This window comes from Apostichopus japonicus, chromosome 20, assembly GCF_037975245.1.
Source record: "Apostichopus japonicus isolate 1M-3 chromosome 20, ASM3797524v1, whole genome shotgun sequence".
In the NCBI taxonomy this organism is placed as follows: domain Eukaryota; kingdom Metazoa; phylum Echinodermata; class Holothuroidea; order Aspidochirotida; family Stichopodidae; genus Apostichopus; species Apostichopus japonicus.
In genome coordinates this window covers 9,855,121-9,876,379 of record NC_092580.1, presented here as the reverse complement: position 1 = coordinate 9,876,379, position 21,259 = coordinate 9,855,121, and the positions used below count along the sequence as shown (strand labels likewise).

The 21,259-nt window shown below is 36.9% G+C and overlaps 1 protein-coding gene across 4 annotated transcripts in view; it reads right to left on the bottom strand.

The window, feature by feature from the left end:
- Nucleotides 1-1,207: 1,207 nt before the first annotated feature.
- The window catches only part of LOC139962130 (GATA-binding factor 2-like), a 73,944-nt gene continuing 53,892 nt past the window's right edge, over nt 1,208-21,259 (bottom strand). For all 4 annotated transcript variants that reach the window (XM_071962053.1, XM_071962051.1, XM_071962052.1 and 1 more), the window contains exons 4-7: nt 16,842-17,519; nt 12,296-12,441; nt 11,672-11,794; nt 1,208-3,994 (exon numbers count right to left, since the gene is read on the bottom strand). In XM_071962053.1, the coding sequence (XP_071818154.1) occupies nt 3,584-3,994; nt 11,672-11,794; nt 12,296-12,441; nt 16,842-17,519 (1,358 nt within the window). In that variant the 3' untranslated portion in view covers nt 1,208-3,583. The remainder of the gene's footprint in view (nt 3,995-11,671; nt 11,795-12,295; nt 12,442-16,841; nt 17,520-21,259) is intronic.

The following is a 21,259-nucleotide window of genomic DNA, read 5'->3' as shown; positions in this document are numbered from 1 at the left end:
TGAAGGTAAGATATCCAAGGAAAATGTGTACACTAAAAGTTATTTTGTGTGGGACCAATATTAAAAGAATCTGGGTAAGCTCATTATTACTTTTAATCAATGGTGTTGACATCAGGAGAAAATTTCAACTAGGCGGACTAATTTGTCCATTCTGAGGTGTTTCAGGATGCGACTTCGCTGCGGTAATGTGGTCGACGTTTTATCTACCGCTTATGTTGTAACTAAGAATCGAACACGTATTGTATGTACATATTAGGGATGTCTTTATTTACATTGATTTGATATCATAGACATATGTGGTGGCTGGAGATGGTTATGATAATCATCTTACTAAGTTACAGAAGTAGAGTTGACAAACTAAACCTCACCCGTTTTCCCGTTTTACACCTCTTTCAATAGGTGTATTTATAGTTGATTTTATTTGTTTTATTAACAGCAAACTTAATTCGTTTTCGCTCGCTATATATAACAACATTTTCATCCTAGGGTAGGTTCTAATAATAATCTAATGTGATTCAATCGCGGCGTATATTGTGCCAAAAAGTATCCCGAGTTAACGTGGATTGTAATGTTTGACGGGTCATTGAAGGTACCTTTTAGCGGCACGAAAACTCGTTTGTCGTAAATTTATGATTCTAAGGGATAGTCAGATTCTTCAACGGTTAATGCAGTTGACTAAGATTGACTCGAGCCAACTTTCATTTCAAATAGTTGTAAAAGACAATTTTTTCATTCGTTTGATTTGAATTGTGCATGAGATTAGAATCTAGGCATGACGAAATATCAGTTGTGAATTTTTAGAGAAAAATCTAACTGAACAGAGAATTCGTGAAAACCAATCTAGAATGATGTATTGTGTTCTGTTCTACTGTACACAGTATAGCTATCATGTCAGCAGGTTGGAATTTTGATGAAAATGTGAGAAAAGGCACAAAAAGTGTAGTGTTAGCTATTTAAAGTCTCCATAGAAATATACAGCTCACAAAAGTCGAAAAGAGGGGGAAGGGGTAGAGATATTGGTTGGGTTGATGTACTACGCACGAACCCCTCACCTACCCCCCCCCCGACCTCCACCACGTAGTCCCGTGGATGACACGATCCGGCTTCGGGTATGCACTAGAACTGAATTTAGCGCTCATTGGTAAGCCCTGAGTCGTTAACTGAAGACAATCACACAAGACCAAATTAAAGGAGTTACGTCTGTATGTATGTGAGAGGTAAATGTATATTTGTGCTCTGTTTCAAAACAAATTAAAGACATACGAAAAATGCATTTTTGTTTACAAAAAAATGATTTCATGTAAAATACTGTACTATTCAATTACAGCCTTTTAACTTAGTACAAACATAAGTTGAAGAAGTGACTTCCAATGACTTAAATAAATAATAAAAACCAACATGGTTCACTTTCTTGCTCCAAGACCTATACTGCCGTTATGCAATTATCAGATTGAATGCCAGTGTAACAGAAAGAAAAAATCATCCATTAATTGATATCCATGGCAACTGTAAAGCGAGAAAATTAAATTACAATTTATACGCTGCTAATACAATATTGAAATCTAGAAGACTTGAGAACACTGACACAAACGCCCTCTTACTCTTAAGTAATGGTTGGCATCAGTTCAATCGCAGTCGCCTATTCGTGTTTGATAATTGTTATTGGGTGTTTACCAAAACTAGATTTAATTTAGGAATGACATCAAGAGCTCTCTCATCGGGACAGATAAATAGGAGGAATCTCTGGTAAGGAATGGTGGGGGTGGGGGTGGGGGAGGAAGGGGCTGAAAGATGTCTATCTTGCTACTAGGATTTTGATTGTGTGACGTTGAGTCATTTCACATACGTTATAATGAAGAGGGCTGGAGGGATACCATTCAATTGAGCCTGCTAATTACATGCAACCGAAAATTGCAAGTGCAACAGAAATATAAGCAGCTAAACTTGTGAACATTTATCAAGTTAAAATAATAATAATAAATATAAAAAAATTGAGACTGGAAATTAAAAATGCTTCTCTTCCCCCTCAAATGACGGTTATCAACTTAACCACCTCATGGAAGTCGACAGTAATGATGAATGGTTGGTTATAAAGGCAACAAAGCCTTTAGATTTCAGAATTTTGCAAACATTGTTCGATTATGTAGCTATAACAGTTACAAGTAGAGAGCTTTGTTTCTCTTTTCGCGCCGAATGGAAAAGAGTTGGGGAAATTTAAATAAACTTTCGTGCGCAATATGGCCTTTTTAGAATGCTGTAGGCAATGTAAGTATTATTGTGGGTTTTAATGACCGAATTCCAAATTAACATACGTTGTTTTGCAGTACCGTAGTTTTTCTTTTTCAATCTTAGCTTCCCTTTCCTACCCAACTAGCCAAGTCTATGATTCACACTGTTATTCACAGGAACAAAGTGTTCTTAGCTGAAGGTAAACGCCAAACATATTCTTAGAAACAGCACGAGGAAACGAAATGAGTTTGTAGCTATATAGGCGAGAGGCACAAACTACCAGAGAAGATAATCAACGACAAATATGGTCGATATTTATAAAAGGCGATGTTTTCAAAATTGTTTGGCCAACAACAACAACAATAAACCAGGGGGTTTGGGATATGGGGGGGGGGGGTTCCATTTGGTGTATGTTTATACAACTATAGTAATTTGTCCGGAGTATATAATAGCATTGGGCGTTAACAAGCATGTTGTTTAGATCTAGGTCTTACCAAAATATTAAAAACCATTGTTACATGTTTGGTCAACCTCTATATAACATGACGTCCAGTGTATAACAAGAGAGCTGCCATTCGGAATAGCATCTCCTGCATGGTATAACATATTTATGTCGAGATCTTTATCATTATCAGCAACCATCGTTTTTAACTTGTTTTGGAAATTAACTTTTTAGAATTTTTTACTGTTTCGTAGTTAATTGGATAAAACATAAATAAATAATAAATAATCCAAAAAGAACTCAACTGGCTGTTAGTATCGATACTGTTAGTATCGATAGGGTTGAATGAGAAGAAAACACATTGGCAACTTGCCAACAAATGCGTTAATATGTGCCGATAAAGGTCAGAAGTAAGTTAAACTGTCAAGTTGTTGACACTCATACGACAATCATTTAGCTTACACAGGGAAGTGTTTCAGAAGGAGGGAAAGTACAATTCCTTATATACAGGAACTCGGCCATTAAACCAAAACGTTGTGTTTTCTACCGATTTCTTTCTTGTTTTAATTACTGTTTTAGTCGTTAAGTAAGTATAGACTTGGTGCAAACTGCAATGCTTGTGATCGACATATTAATTAACTGTCTTTGTAATTAACAAGCTTACCTATGATGATGACTTTTCATACTGCATTCTTAAATAAACCATCGATACTTTGGAGCTGTCTTGCTTCCTTTTGTTCTTAAACTTTTTTTGTGTTTTTTTCTTTGCATGTTCCTCCCAATATACATTTTACTATGTGCAAGCCTTTCCACATTACATATGCGGGTAATAATACTGGCCGAAACGTCTCTACGAGAATATTCACATTATATACAAGACATAATGGCTGCCTGCATGACTCTGATAATTCTTTACAGCGTCCTCCGTTCAAGTTCTAGAGCGCCCATCATGTTAATACCAGAGGAACTAAGGTTGAGCCCCGTGCCCTGTACCGAAACGTGATGCTGAGCGGGGCTGGGGTGATAGAGGGTATTACAGATCGACGCAGGAGGGTAACCCATAGGACTGGTATGACTTGAATGGTGCAGGGATGGTACCGGATTAGACATAGCATAGTCTCCCACAGCTCCTCTGGCGTGATGGAAATACGGGGATGGTAAAGGTTGTTCCATAAATGGTGATAACTTGTGGATTTCGTCTGTACTGAAGGACTTGAGGCTGTCGTAGCACGTCATCTTCGACTTGTTTTTCTTCGATTTCGTTGAGATTTTTCGGTTTCTCGTCTGTATCCCGTCTTTCTTCATTGTCATTGGTCGGTTAACCTGAGGGGACACACAAACAGAGGACCATGAACGATCGTAAAACATTGACAGAAACTTTCATTTAGCCTCATAACCAGTCGTTTGCTTATAATTTTTATGATTGAACAGACACCTCATACTTAGACACACACATGAAAACACACCATGGCAGATCTGAAGAGAATGCTAAGGAGGAACACTCTACTCAATTATCATGTTCATGAGTGAAACAGCGAACTCCCCGAAAAGAGGGACAATAGAAACTGCACACTCTCCTACGGTGGCATACTCCTGTTAGAATCTATATCGGAAAAGTGCCAAAAAGCAGCAGGAGAACATCTTTTTGGATAAGTTATCAAAACCATGATCCTTTTTTTTGTGGCTTGCATGTTGAAGAGCATGACTGGAAATATGTGTGGTGCGAAATTGGGTCAATTGAGACAATTTTAGACCCCTTCATGCCTCCCAGGAGCAGCGTATGAAAATTGTTTACTACTGAGTAAAAATGTTTGTTTGCAAGTAACGCAAACTTCAGGCTCTGATAGCAAAAAAATCTTCACGGTCATGATACAGAAAATTGTTGGTGCTATTTATTGCCAACTTGACAGCTATCCATTGATGGGTAGCGTTTAGCTAGTGAGAACTTCTATATAGACTTATAGAGACCACATTACTTTTGTGATTTAGTGTGTAAGTTAATGGGGCTATAATCGGCGTATGCTACCCTACACTGCAGCTCACTAACCAAAAAGTTCGGGGTTTTGTCTCGTTTGGCCTTCAAAGGTATCATGGAAAAATTTACAACTCGGCTAATAATTTTGATTCCAGATAATTGTTGTAGAGTGAAACAAACGTATACGATAACATAACCCACTGCATTGTTCTTAATTTAAGTTAAAATCTTGGCAAGAAACATTTCTGTTAAAGAAAAACATGGACGCCGTAAAAGAGATTACACTGACTCAACTCTGGAGACTTTCCTCGTTTTCTTGGATTTTTTTGATGTTCTTACAAAATATATGATGGTTGTTAATGTTTCCATACCACGCTTTTGCCTATTAAATCTGAGCGAATACATCTTCAAGTCTTAGTTACATGATACACATTTTGGTAGTTTCGTTACAGGCCCAACCTCACATCGAATGGTTTATTGTGAATTCTGGTAACAATTTGCAAATTTTGAAATACGATCCTATAGGCCTATTGCCCAGAACTTTGTGCAACTTTATGCTTAGAACCGCCTCTAAAGAATTGAAAGAAACATCTTGATTTAGCGGTAATCACAAATGTTACTCTTGTCTGAGACATGCAGACAATGAACTTTACAGTGATCTTTGATTTCCTCAGTTCTTCATACATTTTCCATACGTTACTTGTCATTCTATTCATTTCTATGTAACGGGAGAGGAGGTACAAGAATATTTGCAGATTATGACCGTAAACACCTGATCCGTGGCAGGAGGTGAATGAAAACAGCAGGAGACACGGTTGTTTACGCGGTAACACACGACTGGCACGCGTATAAGATACAGCGACCTTGCCGTGACCTCAGGACAAGGCGTTCTTATAACCTGACAGTAGTATATCATTGAGTGGTACGCCTATATATAGATTGAAGTCAACGTTATCAGACTGTTTTGTTCGTTAGGCTGCAATTGGCCTATACAAGATCGCTTGATGCAAACACCGAGTTCGAAGGAGCGATGACGTACCGATAAGCTACGTCATAAAGCAAAGGGTCCTCATAGGTTCTGTCCAACACTGAATGGAGAGGTTACGTTTATATATTCTTCTACCTATATGATTATCATATACAGGGTTTAGGTATATAGGGTTTCTTAGTTTACTTCCTTTCACATATTTTACTTATTTGCAGTTATATTGTCTTGTTCACCTTGTATTACTATGTGTTGAAACAAATAAATCATCATCATATACAAATCCTTTCGTACGACATTTCATTACAGTTTAAGTTTAATGTCGTGCATGGACCCCACTCGCCACTTCCTTTCCCCCATCCGGATTCAACCTTATAAATGCAATAAAAAAGAAAATAGCAATCTCCTCGGTCGACAGTAGGCTACGTAAAAAAAACCATCACTTGAAATGCAATGCTTTGTCTTAACTCTGCACGAGATAATATAAACTTCGACGAATCCTTGACACGCACTCATATGGCGTCAAGCCTCTAACCATGTAAGTAGGGTAGTACTAGCTAATTTCTATGCTATGTGAAGCGTAAAATGTTACCTTGCTTGCTATAACCTACATCACAATTACCCTGTTTTAGTCTGCATCGTTAAAGGTAAAACCGCTGGCTCAGATGTTAACGGCTGATAGCGTCTTGCGATATTTCAGAAACAAGATATCCTTAAGCAATTATAGGTTTCGCATAGATTTGCAACCTACGTAACTGCATGGACGCCATGACATCAACTCGTTTCGTCGAAAAATTTATCAGGCGAAATATTGTCGGGGATTTTTTTTGTTGGTGGAATTTGTTGGAGGCTCCAGGACCAGAAAGATATAGAGAAAATAAAACTCCCATGAGTCGTAAAAATTCAAAATGCCTAGAGGATTGTTTCTTAGCGTCTTTATTTTTCAAATGTGGCAGAAATTCATTTAAAGGGACCATGAAGTCAGTGAAAGAACTTCTCAATACAATTTTCCCAACAGAGATAATGTATTTATACCAGTGATTATTTGGGTCATGTGATTAAATCCATCGTTACAACAGTTAATGATCAAGAAATTTGTGAGAATCGAATGAAACCGCTAAACTGCGAGATAATTATCGCGTGTTTATTGACTGACATAGATCATAGTAACATTACTGGATATTGACTTTATCATTACTCGCTACTTTAATAAAAATTACGCCAAGGCAGTATTGAACCTAACGAAAAATTAACGAAGAAAACAAGATCTTCTATAATCATGCATATTCATTTATATGCATAAGTTAGCAAACGTTTACAGCCGTACGCTGGGTTTTTTATTTCTGTTTTTTTTTTTTGACAATGAACATTCACATTCCTAAGAAATCTGTGAGTTACATATCTTCACCTCCTGGTACGAACCACCTCTTGGAAAAGACAGCTCTTTTAGCGGAAAAGAAACTCGGCAGAGCGACAAAAAGTCTTCTACACAAAGGAAAAATAATATTGATATTGGGCGCGTGCAAAATGATTCCTTTTAAGGTAAGAAGCTGTCGATAAAAGGTCAAAGTTGCTGTGTTATCTAATAAAACAGCACGCGTATAGTTAATACCAGACAAATACTCCTCATGATATTCGATCGTGCGGTGACGTCAGTTATCTCATAATCAACTAATGTATAGAGTTAACCTTCATGAACCTTTTACTTATCACGTGATGTCAACGGGGGGGGGGGGGATTACTCGGGAAAAGTGGCCCGCCATTAGCGGAGATATTTGTTAACAAAACAAGTTGGTGGATGCCGACCAGGAGTGACAAAAAGCAGTAGAAGAGGGGTGGATGGATAGGGCCAGCTCGAGAGAGGGGCGTTATCTATGATATTATGTGGAGGATGCATGATTTTGACGAATATGAAGCCTGTTAGTGTTATGTAGGTGTTCGATGAACCGGTGTATATAAGCAAGTGGAAGGGTCATTGTATATAAATATGTATATATATATATATATATATATATATATATATATATATATATATAGCTTAAAACACTGTTAGAAATCATGAAAACATCAGTGTACTCGACAGGCCTAAAGCCAACTCGTACTTTGTCGAGATGAAAGATATTTAAATCCATGTACAGATATCAAATGAAATGTTTGGTGAAGTACTCTCTCGGTAATAGTATATATATGAAGATCTATTAGACGCCAGCATTAAGATGTACGACCTTAGATTCAAGATGACAAGTTTGCTGATAAAATCTTATCCTTCTAAACAAAACTGAAAGAAATGTTGAAATAACTCTTGAAAATCTCCCTACGTGCACTTGTAGCACAAAACGAATTGTATATTCAAAGAGAATATCAATATCGGTCGAGAATTAACCAAGTTAGTATCGATAACTCTATATTTACGGGTAAAGTCAATTACCGTCGTAAGAAGTCAAGGGTATGAATGGGGAGGGGAAGGGGCGGGGGTAAATGCGGGGGGTTGGGGGAGCAGGAAGGAATGGGGACAAGTTGCTCTTGACGATTGAAATAATTGGTGGGGAGGGAGTGGGTGGTGGGTCATTTTCTGGAAGCCTCCTAAAAGGAAGTTTTTGGTATTCAAATACAGATGATATTTCAAATGGATTCCAATGTTTCAGATTTACTATGTCTAAGTAGGTTACATTCTTCCGATTAGCGAATAAAGCCATTATCTCATGTAGCAAGAATGCTATATATAGTGTGAAAGCAAATGGATAGTCGAGGGGGAGGGGAGATATGGTTTTAAGGCGAGAGGGTGGTTAGGGGCACAAGGCGTTAGGGCATGGGGAAAAAGCTATACATGGGTGGATCGGACATGCAGAGCAGAAACTTTGTAATTGAAAATGAGTAACTTTCGTTGACTATTTCGACATGTTACACTATTACATGTAACACTTATAAGGAGACAGTCCCTTTAAATCCTTCATGAGAGCCACTCCGGATAAGGCGCTGAGAAGTTGCATTCCTTGTAAGTTAGATGTTATCCTGAATAGACCCAGTGGTTCCGTAAATCTTCCCAGAGGCCCCTTCCCGAACGTCACTGTGTCCCGATGACGTCAGAGACAAATCAACAGGGTTCGTATGTGAACAGTCACAGGTGTGTAAATTAGAACTGTTACGAAAATATACTTTACAGTTTATACTAGTGTTACTAACTCGAGGAGAGAAAAAAAAAAGAAAGGTTGCAAACAAGTCTGATTAACCGTGACCTATGTAAAGCGACTTTGTTAGGATATATGTGTAGGATGGGTTAAGCTATTAAACAAATAACCGACAATAATAGCAACACAATTCGACCGAGCGAGTTACTGAGGCTGAAAGCAATTAAGTATTACTTCTTCTGTTGATATATTTCGTCATAAACATCAATAGGCGTAGAGAACGTTGAACTTTTAAAGCAGTTATTTCTATTATATTGGTTCTGTTCTTCAAATGTAATCAACAGTGAAGCATGCATTGTCACGTACATATAGCAGCTAAATAAATTTGTCGAATTGGATGATTTATCATTTTAGTTTTTTCTCTTTTTAAACAAATTTCACGTATTTTAGAAAAAAAATCCTCCTAGTCGAGATGATAACGATTGAGGCATGTATTAAAAAGTAATAATCTTAAATTTTTCATTGATATCGGAATTTTTAATTTTAACCCTCTTTAATTCCTTTTATTTCCCCCCTTTCGCTTTTTGTTGTTGTAATTGTTATTATTTGTGATTATTCTAATTATTATCTAGGGTTCATATAAGATATAAAACCGTTAGATTTTTTAGAGTTTTACAAATTTCACATAATTTGTATTTATGAAAGAAATCCTAGTAGTAGAGATGACTTTACGCTTGATTCATATAATGACAAGTAATAGTCTTACAGTCTTCATTGATAACGTAAGTTTTAACCCTATTCAATTCCTAACAGTTTTCCCTTTCGTTTCTTTCTGATAATTTTTTTTTTATTATTATTATTATCTAGGGTTCATATAAGATGTAAAACCGTTAGATAGGATATACCAGGTCGCGTCATCTCAAAAATTCAAAAACGTGGCCTCCAGTTTGGTTCTCCCCTCTATGAATTTTTTTGGCCAATAAGCCAATAAGTCATTTTCAGGAAGCGAGGATTATTTTTCTTGAAGATGATTTCGGTAATGGCAGGAAATATTTTACACGAGATAGGGTGATCTACGACACAATCAAAATACAGGCCTACATCCTCCGGGGTCAATATAAGACCATTGTCTCGCTATAACAAAAGCTCGTCATTAGTTTTTGCTTAGTCTTCTACTGTTATTCCAAACAAATCAAGTGGAATGGTTAATGTGGTGTTAACTGCCCTCGAAATATCTACCAGAATGGCATCTAATATCCCTTTAATATCCATGCAACAAGCCGCTACTAACCAACTAATAAATTTGACGTTGATAATTTCGGGCAACCATCAAAGTCAAAGGTCACACATGCAGAGACAACTGTAGCCCCCTCCCCTCCCCCTCCAGAATAATAAATAAATAAAAGAAATAGAAGAACGAAGAGATACTATGGGCATGAGGTGGGCGCTGACGGAGGGGAATGAGGGGTATGGTGTGGGGGCTGGTTGGGGGTTTGTTCGGTTCGAATATCTTTCAGACACACATTTGTAATTCACGACAATGTTAGATCTACTTTTAGTACACATCATCTCCTGATCGTATGTACCATGTTGGGAACCCGAACATCGGAGAGGCTGGTGAAAACCGAGGAAGAAGGAGAACCCTGACCGGGCACCATGTTTCTGCTAAGAAGGAGACCTCGCCCCCCCCCCTCCTTACAATTTATGGTACGTCAGTCTAAAAGATGGATAGTTAACACAATGGCACAGAAGTTCATTTATTTTTGACCTGTAAAAGAGGAACTTATATCTAGGTATCTTCAATCTTGGTGCAACTTTGTATACAATGCCTACAAGCCGTTTTCCTGATATTGCAACATATTGTAACATAAGCACGCAGGTATCAAGAATGTTACATTAACAAAAATGTGCTTGTTTAATTTTCCTTTACATTTCACACTTTCGTTTTGGCCTTGGAATAAGGAGAAGTTCCATATCTTCACCCAAAGAGGTCGTAAAGCTTATATCATTAAACTGAACACTTATGTACTTCATATTCTAGTTTATCCAATGTTAATGTAGAAATCTGAATTCCAAATTTGAAGAAAAATGAAACGACTTTTGTAGTTGCATCAATTTATGGCATCACATATTTGCTTCAAGTCCAACTTTTGATATAAGACATATAAGAACTTTAAATGAGAATATCTAAAATAATTAAAAAATATGGCATGCGTATGTTCCTCTTTTACATTTAACACTGATATATCGTTTGATATTAGAACATGAAAAACACTAAGAACACTTTGAGAGAGCGTTTGGAATTAGTTTTCTGTGAGAGCAGTACAGGATGACCAGTGGTTGGACTATATATCATGGACTAACGTTTTGCTATTAATTTTATTTTCTCAGATGTTTGGGGGGGGGGGAGACGGTAGAGGAGAAGGGTTGTGGGGAGAGTCTGTAGAAGGGCTTTGTAAACATAGCCCGAAACTCGGTGATAATTTAAACATGATATATGCAGTGGTTTTTGTTACTGTGAGGCGGCACTGGGAATTGTATACGCACGCATGTTAGAAACAGTTATATACAAGGTTTAACTCTGCAGAAACTGTATCAACCTATTTCTAAAACAAAAGGCGGAGGCGAGGGACAGAAAAGACTGACTCTGTGGCAGGAGTAGAGTGTGAATGCTACACTGTAAGGTTGTTTATAGTGTACCCCATACTTTAATATCATATATTTCATTTGGCAGCTATGCATACTTTATCAATGACGGTGAAGATGATGGTGTTTGGAAGGGGAAAGGAGGGGAATAGTGAGGGAAGGTAGGGGATGGGGGGGGGGGGGCAGAGGAAGAATTTAAAGAATACAACTGACACACTTTTAAATTGTCAGTCTAGTGATATCAATATATATTGTATGTTACCTACCCCATGAAGTTTGTAGTAAAGACCGCATGCATTACACACAGGGTCACCATTCGGATTTCTTCGCCATAAAGTGGTCGTGGTCGCTTGGCAGTTGGCGCAAGATGTCCCTGTTCGTTTTGAAGACTATAGTCACATAGAAAGAAAGAAAAAAAAAACATACAATGAAGAAGACGAAGACACATTCGTAGCACTGACATGTTACTTCATGTTGTTTAAGGTGATCCTTCCTCCGTTTGTCTGGATATGTTTCACCCACTTCATCTCCCCCCCCCCTCCCCCTCCCTCCCTTATCAATTCTAGAACTTGTATATTTGTACTGTATGAAAACAATATTTTGAGATGATTTTGATAATTTGTCTTGATGATAATCATTTGCCTTCTATTTGTGGGGGGGGGGGGGTGTTCTAAGTTTCTTGTTTTGAGTAATCGTCGGTTGCTTTGGTAAAATTGGTGTAAGACATTAAATACTTTAAAAAGTTAATGTTAAAGGTAACCCGTATGTATATTTAATTCTTGTGGTCACATATGTTTATTTGTTGATATAACTCATACTTTCATTCCAATCATTTTTCCCCATCTAAGATCAACAAAAAAACAAATCCGAAAAATCAAAATATTATTTACCAGTCGTCGTTTGGGTTTGATTAAAGGTCTGTTCTGTCCGTTCATTTTATGATACAAGCCACATGCATTGCACAGGTAGTGTCCGTTACCGTCACGTCTCCACAGCGGGGTGGATGTAGCACCGCAGTTGACACACTCGCGACCCTCTGTAGCAAAAAGGAAAAGTCATTCAATGTTTATTAAATGGAAGAAAGGTATAGCAAGGTCGAGACTTCAAAAATTAATTTCACATAGCAAGTAAAACCAACTTAACCATTGGTTCAAGGCCTATCTCCACAGTTAGGTTAACTTACTGAAATATATACATAACGGTTTGGGGCTTTCTTGTATTTTAGGGACGTACTTGGCCACGAGTTGGAACAATTCTTTTACGTAACTTCAGAGTTCGATATTTCTTTAAGTATTTAGATTGAACTTATTACCAAATTGATCAAAACCTCTTCTAATCGTTTTGAATCAGTATCTATCTATCCAGATTTACAAAAAAAAAACACATTTAAAGTTGTTTTCTGACAAGAAATAAATTATAAGCGGATTATGTAACCATGCTGCTATTATGATATCACATCAAGTCCAGGTGACCCTTTGATGACCGCTTGTTTACATATGACGCTTATGACGCTCAAATAGCCATTGATTTCTAGTTCTCTAGCTTGGCTGTATCAAAATTGATTAAAATTCTCCAAGGTTTTATTGTTGATGAGGTATGAAGTATTAACGGCAAAATTAATGAACTGCCTTGCGATTATAAAATGGAAACACCTTCATGCTTCTCAACTCATGTGATTCTGCTTTAAAGAGAACACTGCCTTTTATTAATAATGAGTATACAATTATAAATTGCAACATATTTGTTTTCTTGGACTTCTTGGTCAACATTTGCTTATCATTTATAGAGGGTAAAAGTGAAATATTTCAAGGATACGAAACAGCAAAAATGTTATAAGTTCGTATACATGCTGAAATATGTTAGAGGCAGTTCCTTGTTGTTTTTCGTTCAGTCACAATCTAAAGGGATGGGTTGGGGGAGGAGTAGGGGGGGGGGACTAAACGTTATAGACAGACAGTAGACAGTTGATGGTATTGGGAACAAATCCAATGACGTATAAATATTCCATCGGAGCTTAGAGGTGACATTCACACGGCGACCCCGTCACTTAGGGGTAATGGTTCAGTCGGGAGATTGTTAACATTAAGCCGGGGAAGGCTTAGATCACTGATTCGGGTAGTAGCCCCTCCCTGCTCACCCTTAACCTCACACACACACACACACATACACACACACACACACAAAAATAAAGATTATTATTAGGATAGCACAACCACCCGTTTAGAGCTAACTATAAACCTCATTTTAAGTCACTACATATGCCTCCGAATACATTATTTAGCGTCTAAAGTTTTCATTTTGGGTTGGAGGGGCAACCCAACCCCATCCTCTACACGAAAGTCGGCTTAAACAACCCAGAGTTTCAGCCCCTTTTTCGGCCCTTCCATAAATGTTCATGCCCTTACCTTAAGTCGAGGGAAATTTTGAACCCCCCCCCCATGCCTCCCCAATCTTTTGAAATCCTACAGCAAGTCAATGCTGTACCTTATCATCGATATGTGCCTATTGACGTCACGCCAATCATCATCATGTTTAAATTTGGATTCGAGTTTTTCGAGAGCAACAAAGTTAAGTACCGTATTAATTAACACCTGGATTATATGAACGGATAACTCAATTAATAATTCTTGGTGTCAAGTCATATTAAATGCTTCACTCATTTCATAAGCGGAGCTTTCTCCAAATATTGGCCGAATGACCTTTCTTAGGTTGAATTCAGGCACGGCATAATGTTTGATTTAGACCGTTGAAAAACCGCACAGCCATCAGGCCAGGTTGTATTTACCACGTTTAATTTTTGAGAAATTATACTCTTTCAACATCTGAGTCTTACATCAATAAAAGTGGCTGTACCACTAAGTCTATCCGTGAATGAAAGCATAAGGTATATTAGTTCCACAGTCTATAAAACACAGAACATGAATTAGTTAAGTTCTTCAATAATAATACGATGGATGAACATTTCGGCCAGTAATGGGCAGCTGACGTCATTTTCAATAAGCTGCACATTTTGGTTTTGTTTTTTGTCTAGAGACATTCTTTAATTAAGGTGATGCACATGTACAATATATTGACTATAACATATGGTATACATGTGATGTAGGCGTAACGCTAGGCTATACACATACTTTATCCTACCAAATATGCGTGAACTTTGTGTTTGGAGGATAAGCCACCTGTTTCTACACTAAATGCAGTTAATTTTACAATGCATTGTGTAGTCAAAAAATTTGCCGGGAAACGTTCTATTTCCATAAAAAACAACTGATTTGCTAAGATTTTGTCTATTTTTTTTATGGATAATTTGTGCTTCTTTTAATGACTCCAGAAAGACACTGCTCTTTATAGAATTTTTCAATTTATATTTTCTTCCTAATTCAACATTTTGAGTCGGAAAAATAAACCATAATTCGATGAATAAGACATAAACTAACCAGCTAAACGTAAAGTTTATTTCAGTAATCCGTAACCAAGAATCAATATTTATAAACTCTGTACCGTACATGAACGTGAACTATCGAGTCACGGGGGCAACAAAAAGCATCGCCTCAGCCAAGACTGCCGTGCTTAGTTTATCTCATCAAGATATAACTTCTCTGAAACGAAGTTATTGTATACAAACTTAATGAAAATCATGCATATAGGGGCCTATTATTAAACTGTCAAATATGCTTGCAAGTTGTTTTTATTCTGTTATTGGGTATTGAAACGCTTTTGCCTATTCTTGTTCACATCTAGCAAGTTTTGGGTCAAGAATCGGTTCCCTAACTGCTTAAACAACTATCTGTTAAACATCGATACAGTATATATGTCATAATGCTGGAGGAGGAGGATATTTTTTATAGTAAACTTATGGTAACCAAGGCTTTGCAGAAAATAGTGGAACCACTGCCTTTCCATGTTTTTGTGTGCTGTTGTATGGTATTAACTTTTCGTACAGAAACTTACCTTACGGAATGCTTGAAAATGTCCTTTCATAATAATGTACTATGAGTCTAGATTAATTTTTAGGAATTTTTTTCCTTCTAACTTGTGAATGAAAAAATACGTTTAATTGTCTTAAATATTCGTTCTGTTTTTGTTTTATTTAGGACAATGCTTACATTATACCGTAAAAGGAGATGCTATCTTAATCACATTAACTAACATTCACCCCACTTGATTAGAGTTCAGTTAGTTACTGGAAATGAGTGGACAAACTAACTGCATGTACAGGCCGATTGAAAAAAAGCCACACTTTATCTGGATTTGTTACAAGTTGAAATAAGAGCATCGATATAAACTCTTATGGTCCTGCCTTAGTAGACGGTGATTATAGCTTGCCAGTATAGTTTCAGACTATTCTTTATACTATATGTACTACTATTCCTTATACTATGTATTACTATTCTTTATATTATATACTACTATTCTTTGTACCATATACTACTATTCTTTATACTATATACTACTATTCTTTATACAATCGACTACTATTCTTAATACTATATATAGTCAGTATTGCGAAGTTCGCCATACTGCGAAGTTCGGGCACCCTAAGAAATACACGATTTTCACCATGAAAACCTACAGGAAGAGCCACATTTCACCAAAAAGTACGAAGCTACATTTATTTTCTCTCCAAAATGACCCGTGTGCAAGAAATTACTTACATATTTGTCAATAAAATGACGAAGATCTATGAAGTCTGTTATAATTACTGAAAGAGCAACAGCGCCACCAATTTTTACCAGCGCCACACTGTAGGTTGCGTGTCCGAACTTCGCAATACTCTAGCAAGAAATACCAGTTCCACAATCACGAAGAATTTTCTTGGAAAACAACGTGAAAACAGTTTGCAGGAAAGAAAGTTTGGCCGTGTATCGTACTAAAACACAATTCTCCCACCATATGAAGTATATTTTCTGGTGATTTAGACCAGAAGATTTAGTTTTGGGGTGTTTTAAGTCTTAAGTGGCCGAACTTCGAAGTCACCATCCTACTACTATTCTTTAAACTATGTACTACTATTCCTTATACAATGTATTACTATTCTTTATACTATATACTACTATTCTTTATACAATCGACTACTATTCTTAATACTATATACTACTATTCTTTATACTATATACTACTATTCTTTATACTATATACTACTATTCTTTACACTATATACTACTATTCTTTATATTATATACCACTTTTCTTTATACTATAAACGCCTAAACTTTATACAATATACTACTATTCTTTATACTACGTACTACTATTCTTTATACTATAAACCACTATTCTTTATACTATATACTACTATTCTTTATACTATAAACTACTATTCTTTATATTATATACTACTATTCTTTATACTATATACAACTTTTCTTATAAACTCCTATACTTTATACTATAAACTACTATTCTTTATACTATATGATCTTACTTATTGGTACTCACCGGTGCTAGAGCGGCTCTTTGCTCTGGGTTTTGTTGAGGGGTAAATACCCTTGTGAGTGTTTCCAGAAGTGATCATTCCAGAGGGGAAATTAAGCGATCCAGCCAAGTCCGGCACGAAAGCTGAGAAAGTGGATCCACAATTGGGCAGAGCCGAGCGGGGCTGGGGGTAAGATCCCATCGTGTCTGAGAACATACTCATAGTCTTGACCTCACTTGTTTTAGGACTTCTATCCTTCGCTTCTCCGGCCAGAGTTTTTTGAGAACAATGTGAATATCTATGCGACGATGTTATTTCTGGGGAATCTTTCGGGGGAGTTGGAGGGTAGTTGAAGTAATGATGGGATGTTGAGTGCTGCTGTAATGCGGCGCTCCCCGAGGAATGAACCTGTAGCTGAGATGGGGTGTGTGTAGGTGTACCAATCGCTCCAAGTGGTGACCCTCTGAAGGTGCCGTAGGTTGGCGAGAAGTTGGTGTTGGTAGCAGGTGGACTGCTGGTGTTACTGCTGTGACTGGTGGACGATGATGGTGCCGTCTGCTGCATATTACTATACCATGCCCCGTGGGTGCCTCCTGAGGAACTTGGAATACTATGAAATCCTACCGCCCGAGACGAATCTACCCACTGTGCCAGGCCAGGAGCGTGAAAATGAGGGCGACAGACTTGGTTGTTTCCTAACCCTGCAGAATTTGAATGGAAAAGAAAAACGAAGAAAAGAAACGAGTGAAAATCGATTCGCTTTTGACCGCAAGAAGGTATTAAAGAAGATCACCAACCAACCCTTCAAGCAAACAACTATATCTACATGGTTAACAATTGTTTAGCTATTCCATTGGTTTATTCAAACGATTTATCAACTATTTATAAACTATTTATTAACTAGTTAAAACATACAAGTTTATTGTAATGATTTACGGTTTATTTGCAAGCCTGCAATGAATGTTTTTTGGTGAGAGTTTTATGGAGTAAAGTAACAGGTTATGTTTTTACATTCGGATCGAACATGTTACATGGCAAATGCAATCTCATTCAACTGGATCCTTTGCATTGGCAAAATGAGTGCCAGGCAATCAAATAATACATATTTCGTTTCATATAACTACTAATGATAAATACACATAATTTTCAAATTTTTTTCTCTCTCCAAATTTCGACAAAAAGTCGACATGCTGACGTGAAATTGTGTAACTTTCCATGTCCATCGTATAGAATGCCTATCCAAAAATACTAAAATATTTCGTCACAAGTTTCTGCCACCCTACTGCCCGCCCCCCCCCCCCCCCACCCACTGCCCCTTGATAGTTTCTTACACCACTGATCGACTAGAGTAAAATCACATATTTTACGTATCATGAACACAATACGACAAAAATGTTTGTTGCAGATCAAGCCTATAGGTTTGAACGACATTTGTGTAACAAGAAAATCAACACAGAAATCGAAAAAGAAAATACAATGTGTTTTGAAATGGTGGATGTATACTCAAAAGTGTATGTATATGAAGTACATAGCACATGGAAAGAAAAGTGAAAGGAGAGAATCCTATAACCTAACCTTGTATATATTATTATATTGATTCACCGGTTAGGCTGTTATATTAATAACGTGCAAATGCAGTAATCATAAAACAGTCATTCATACTATATCAGTAATAGTCTGTTAGTGTAATCTGTTCAATAGATGCCAAACGGCACTGGTGATAGGGAGGGGTAAAAGATGGCAGATGGTTGGAAGAGGTGAAGAGAGGGGTGGAAACATGGCATTGATTACGAAGAGTATAGAAAGGGGAGGGGGGGGGGGTAAAATATGACAGCGATTTGGAACAGCTAGCTACAGTATCGTTGTATCTATTTATTATGCTCATTTCATTGTTACGTATGTGAGACAATTGTTGGACGGATGGGTCATAACTGCGTCCATCAATTATTTAAATTCAGTAATAGAAAATGTGCTTTTTGAAAGTTACCACAATAATAATAATTCTGTCGTGGTTTTTACAGCCAGATATAAGTCAAACCCTCTCTTCAATATAATCCACTTGCAAAGAGTGATATGCAAACAGGATCTCTTCATGCTCGAATGCCATGTATTCTACCCAAACGTATATTCTATGTAGGCTACACAGTACAATTCTTCTGGAAATCCCATCTCCCATCCCTCCCACATCAAATTGTGCGCTAATAAGACTATAGTATTAATTAACTAAATAAAATCGATCAAAAACTGAGTAATGTCGCGAGAAAAAAATCTGTCTCTGGATTCACAATTTAAAAAAAAAAAAAAATTTTGACCCGAAAAGTCACATAAGCAAAGTTTAAACAATCTATGTAGCTCACTTGACAGTCTAAAGATAAGTTGTTGCCAACTGAAAGTTCGAATATTGGTGTCAAAGCTGAATGTTGTTAAACTTGTGCAAGGACAACAAAAGAACAAACATTAATGATGGTCAGAATTGGGCCTAAATATGATAGAGTCACAAACTGTTTCAAATATCGACAAATAGTTTCTTGCTCTTCCGAGATCAGTGCATATTTCTTCACTGAGACATTAATAATAACAATAATAATATTTATTTCTATATCGCTTTACATTAAAGAATATCTCCAAGCACAGGGCTATAGAGTAAAATCTTTAGAAATACAAATGTAAGATACAGAGTAAATAAAAGGAATAAAGTAGTCAAAGTTAAGTTAGAAAATAATTCAATCAATAAACTAATGAAACTAATATAAACAAGGTTAGGACAAAATAAAAACTTTTATTCCTTTTCGATGGAATTTAGGAATAATTCCGAGGCTCCGGAACTTCAAGAAAGTTGTTATGATTTTATTTAGCAAACTACAATTTGAGACAATAGTGAAGAATTTGTGAAATGTCACGAGAGAGAATGAGTATACCGATAATTATGTTCATGTCGGTGACATTAAAAGTTAAAATGACAGGTGTTTAATGATGCCCCCACCTCCCAAGTGACATGCTGGTAAATCCATCAGGGATGCACGTATCATAAAGATAAATGGATAGGACACATCATAGACTAAAGGACAGTTAAAGCCAAGAATAGACACGAATTTAACAACTCTCAATTAATGGCAACTCTCAGATGATTTCAAAAATAAAAACAGCAACTATTTTAAACCAACATATGTGGGAATATGAACCAATCTTTAAGAAGAAAAATATAACTTTCAAGAGGATTCATTAGGCCTCCATGATAATAAGGACTTTGGTTAACCGCATATTACACAAAGAATTTTGAAATGATCTCAATGTGTTACTGTGTGATCTTCAACTGTATAGAATATTAAGTTCGGTGGAACAAGAATGATGAAAAGGGGAAGAAGGAGGGGGTAGGTCTGACGGGAGGGGAATCAGTGGGCTACTGTCCCGGGGCCCGAGGTTAATTTGGGGGCCCGGAAAAATGGAGGGGCGCGGGAAAATATGGCATATATGAACAGTGTAAGACAGGTAACACGACAACAAAGTTTCCCCCGGTTCCGAAGTGATGCTCGACTCCCATGCATGGGCATGGGTGGTGAATAACAATCGGAAAATTATTGTATGTATGTATGCGTGTATGTATGTATTTATGTATGTAAGTGTGTGTATATATGTAAAAATGTAAGTATGTATCTGAGTCACATTTACTGTATAGGCTTGTAGCAGGTAATAAAAATGCATTTTGTATTAAAGCCTTATTTAAGGAATATGTGAGTGCAAATACCAAGCCTATAAGTTTGCTTCAAATCCTTTATTTTCGTGTATCTACTTAAAAGTCAAAAACGGCAGTTGCACGTGTGAGAGAATTATTGTATTACTTTGCTATAGGCACACAAAGTACCATGAAGAGGAACTGAAGCTTTTCTAAAAAGTTACTAATATTGCTTCGGACTACACAAAAAAAGTACTTTCTTTATTTCACAATGAATAATATATGATATGTTAAATTGCTTCCCAAAATAGTTTCGGAGAAACATTCAAATTGTCCACACAATGTCTGCTATAAAGCATTAAAATATCAAGTGGAGTACTTACCTTGTCGCAAAAGTTAACCAGTGGAGTGAGTGGTTATTGATATGCCAGATAAGCATGGAACGTGACAAACGTAAAAACGAAAGAAACTATCACAGTCAAAATATTGGCATCCTTTCCAACTTTGGATGACCAGTAAAGTGAGCAAGTTGTATAAACTGTTTCGAATCCGTTACAATTATCACTTCCGGTAAACGACAAGGCCTTCAACAAACCCCCCGGGGAACAAAGCTAACATCTATCTGGTGCCTCCGTAAACATCCAGGGCTAATTCCCTTTAATTCATACAAGGCTAAAGCCTAGTATACCCTTTACCTTCCTTTGTTATTGCCAGATATATTAGTAAATACAAAAAGTAGAGAGAAGGGGGAGAAAAAAACTAGACTGG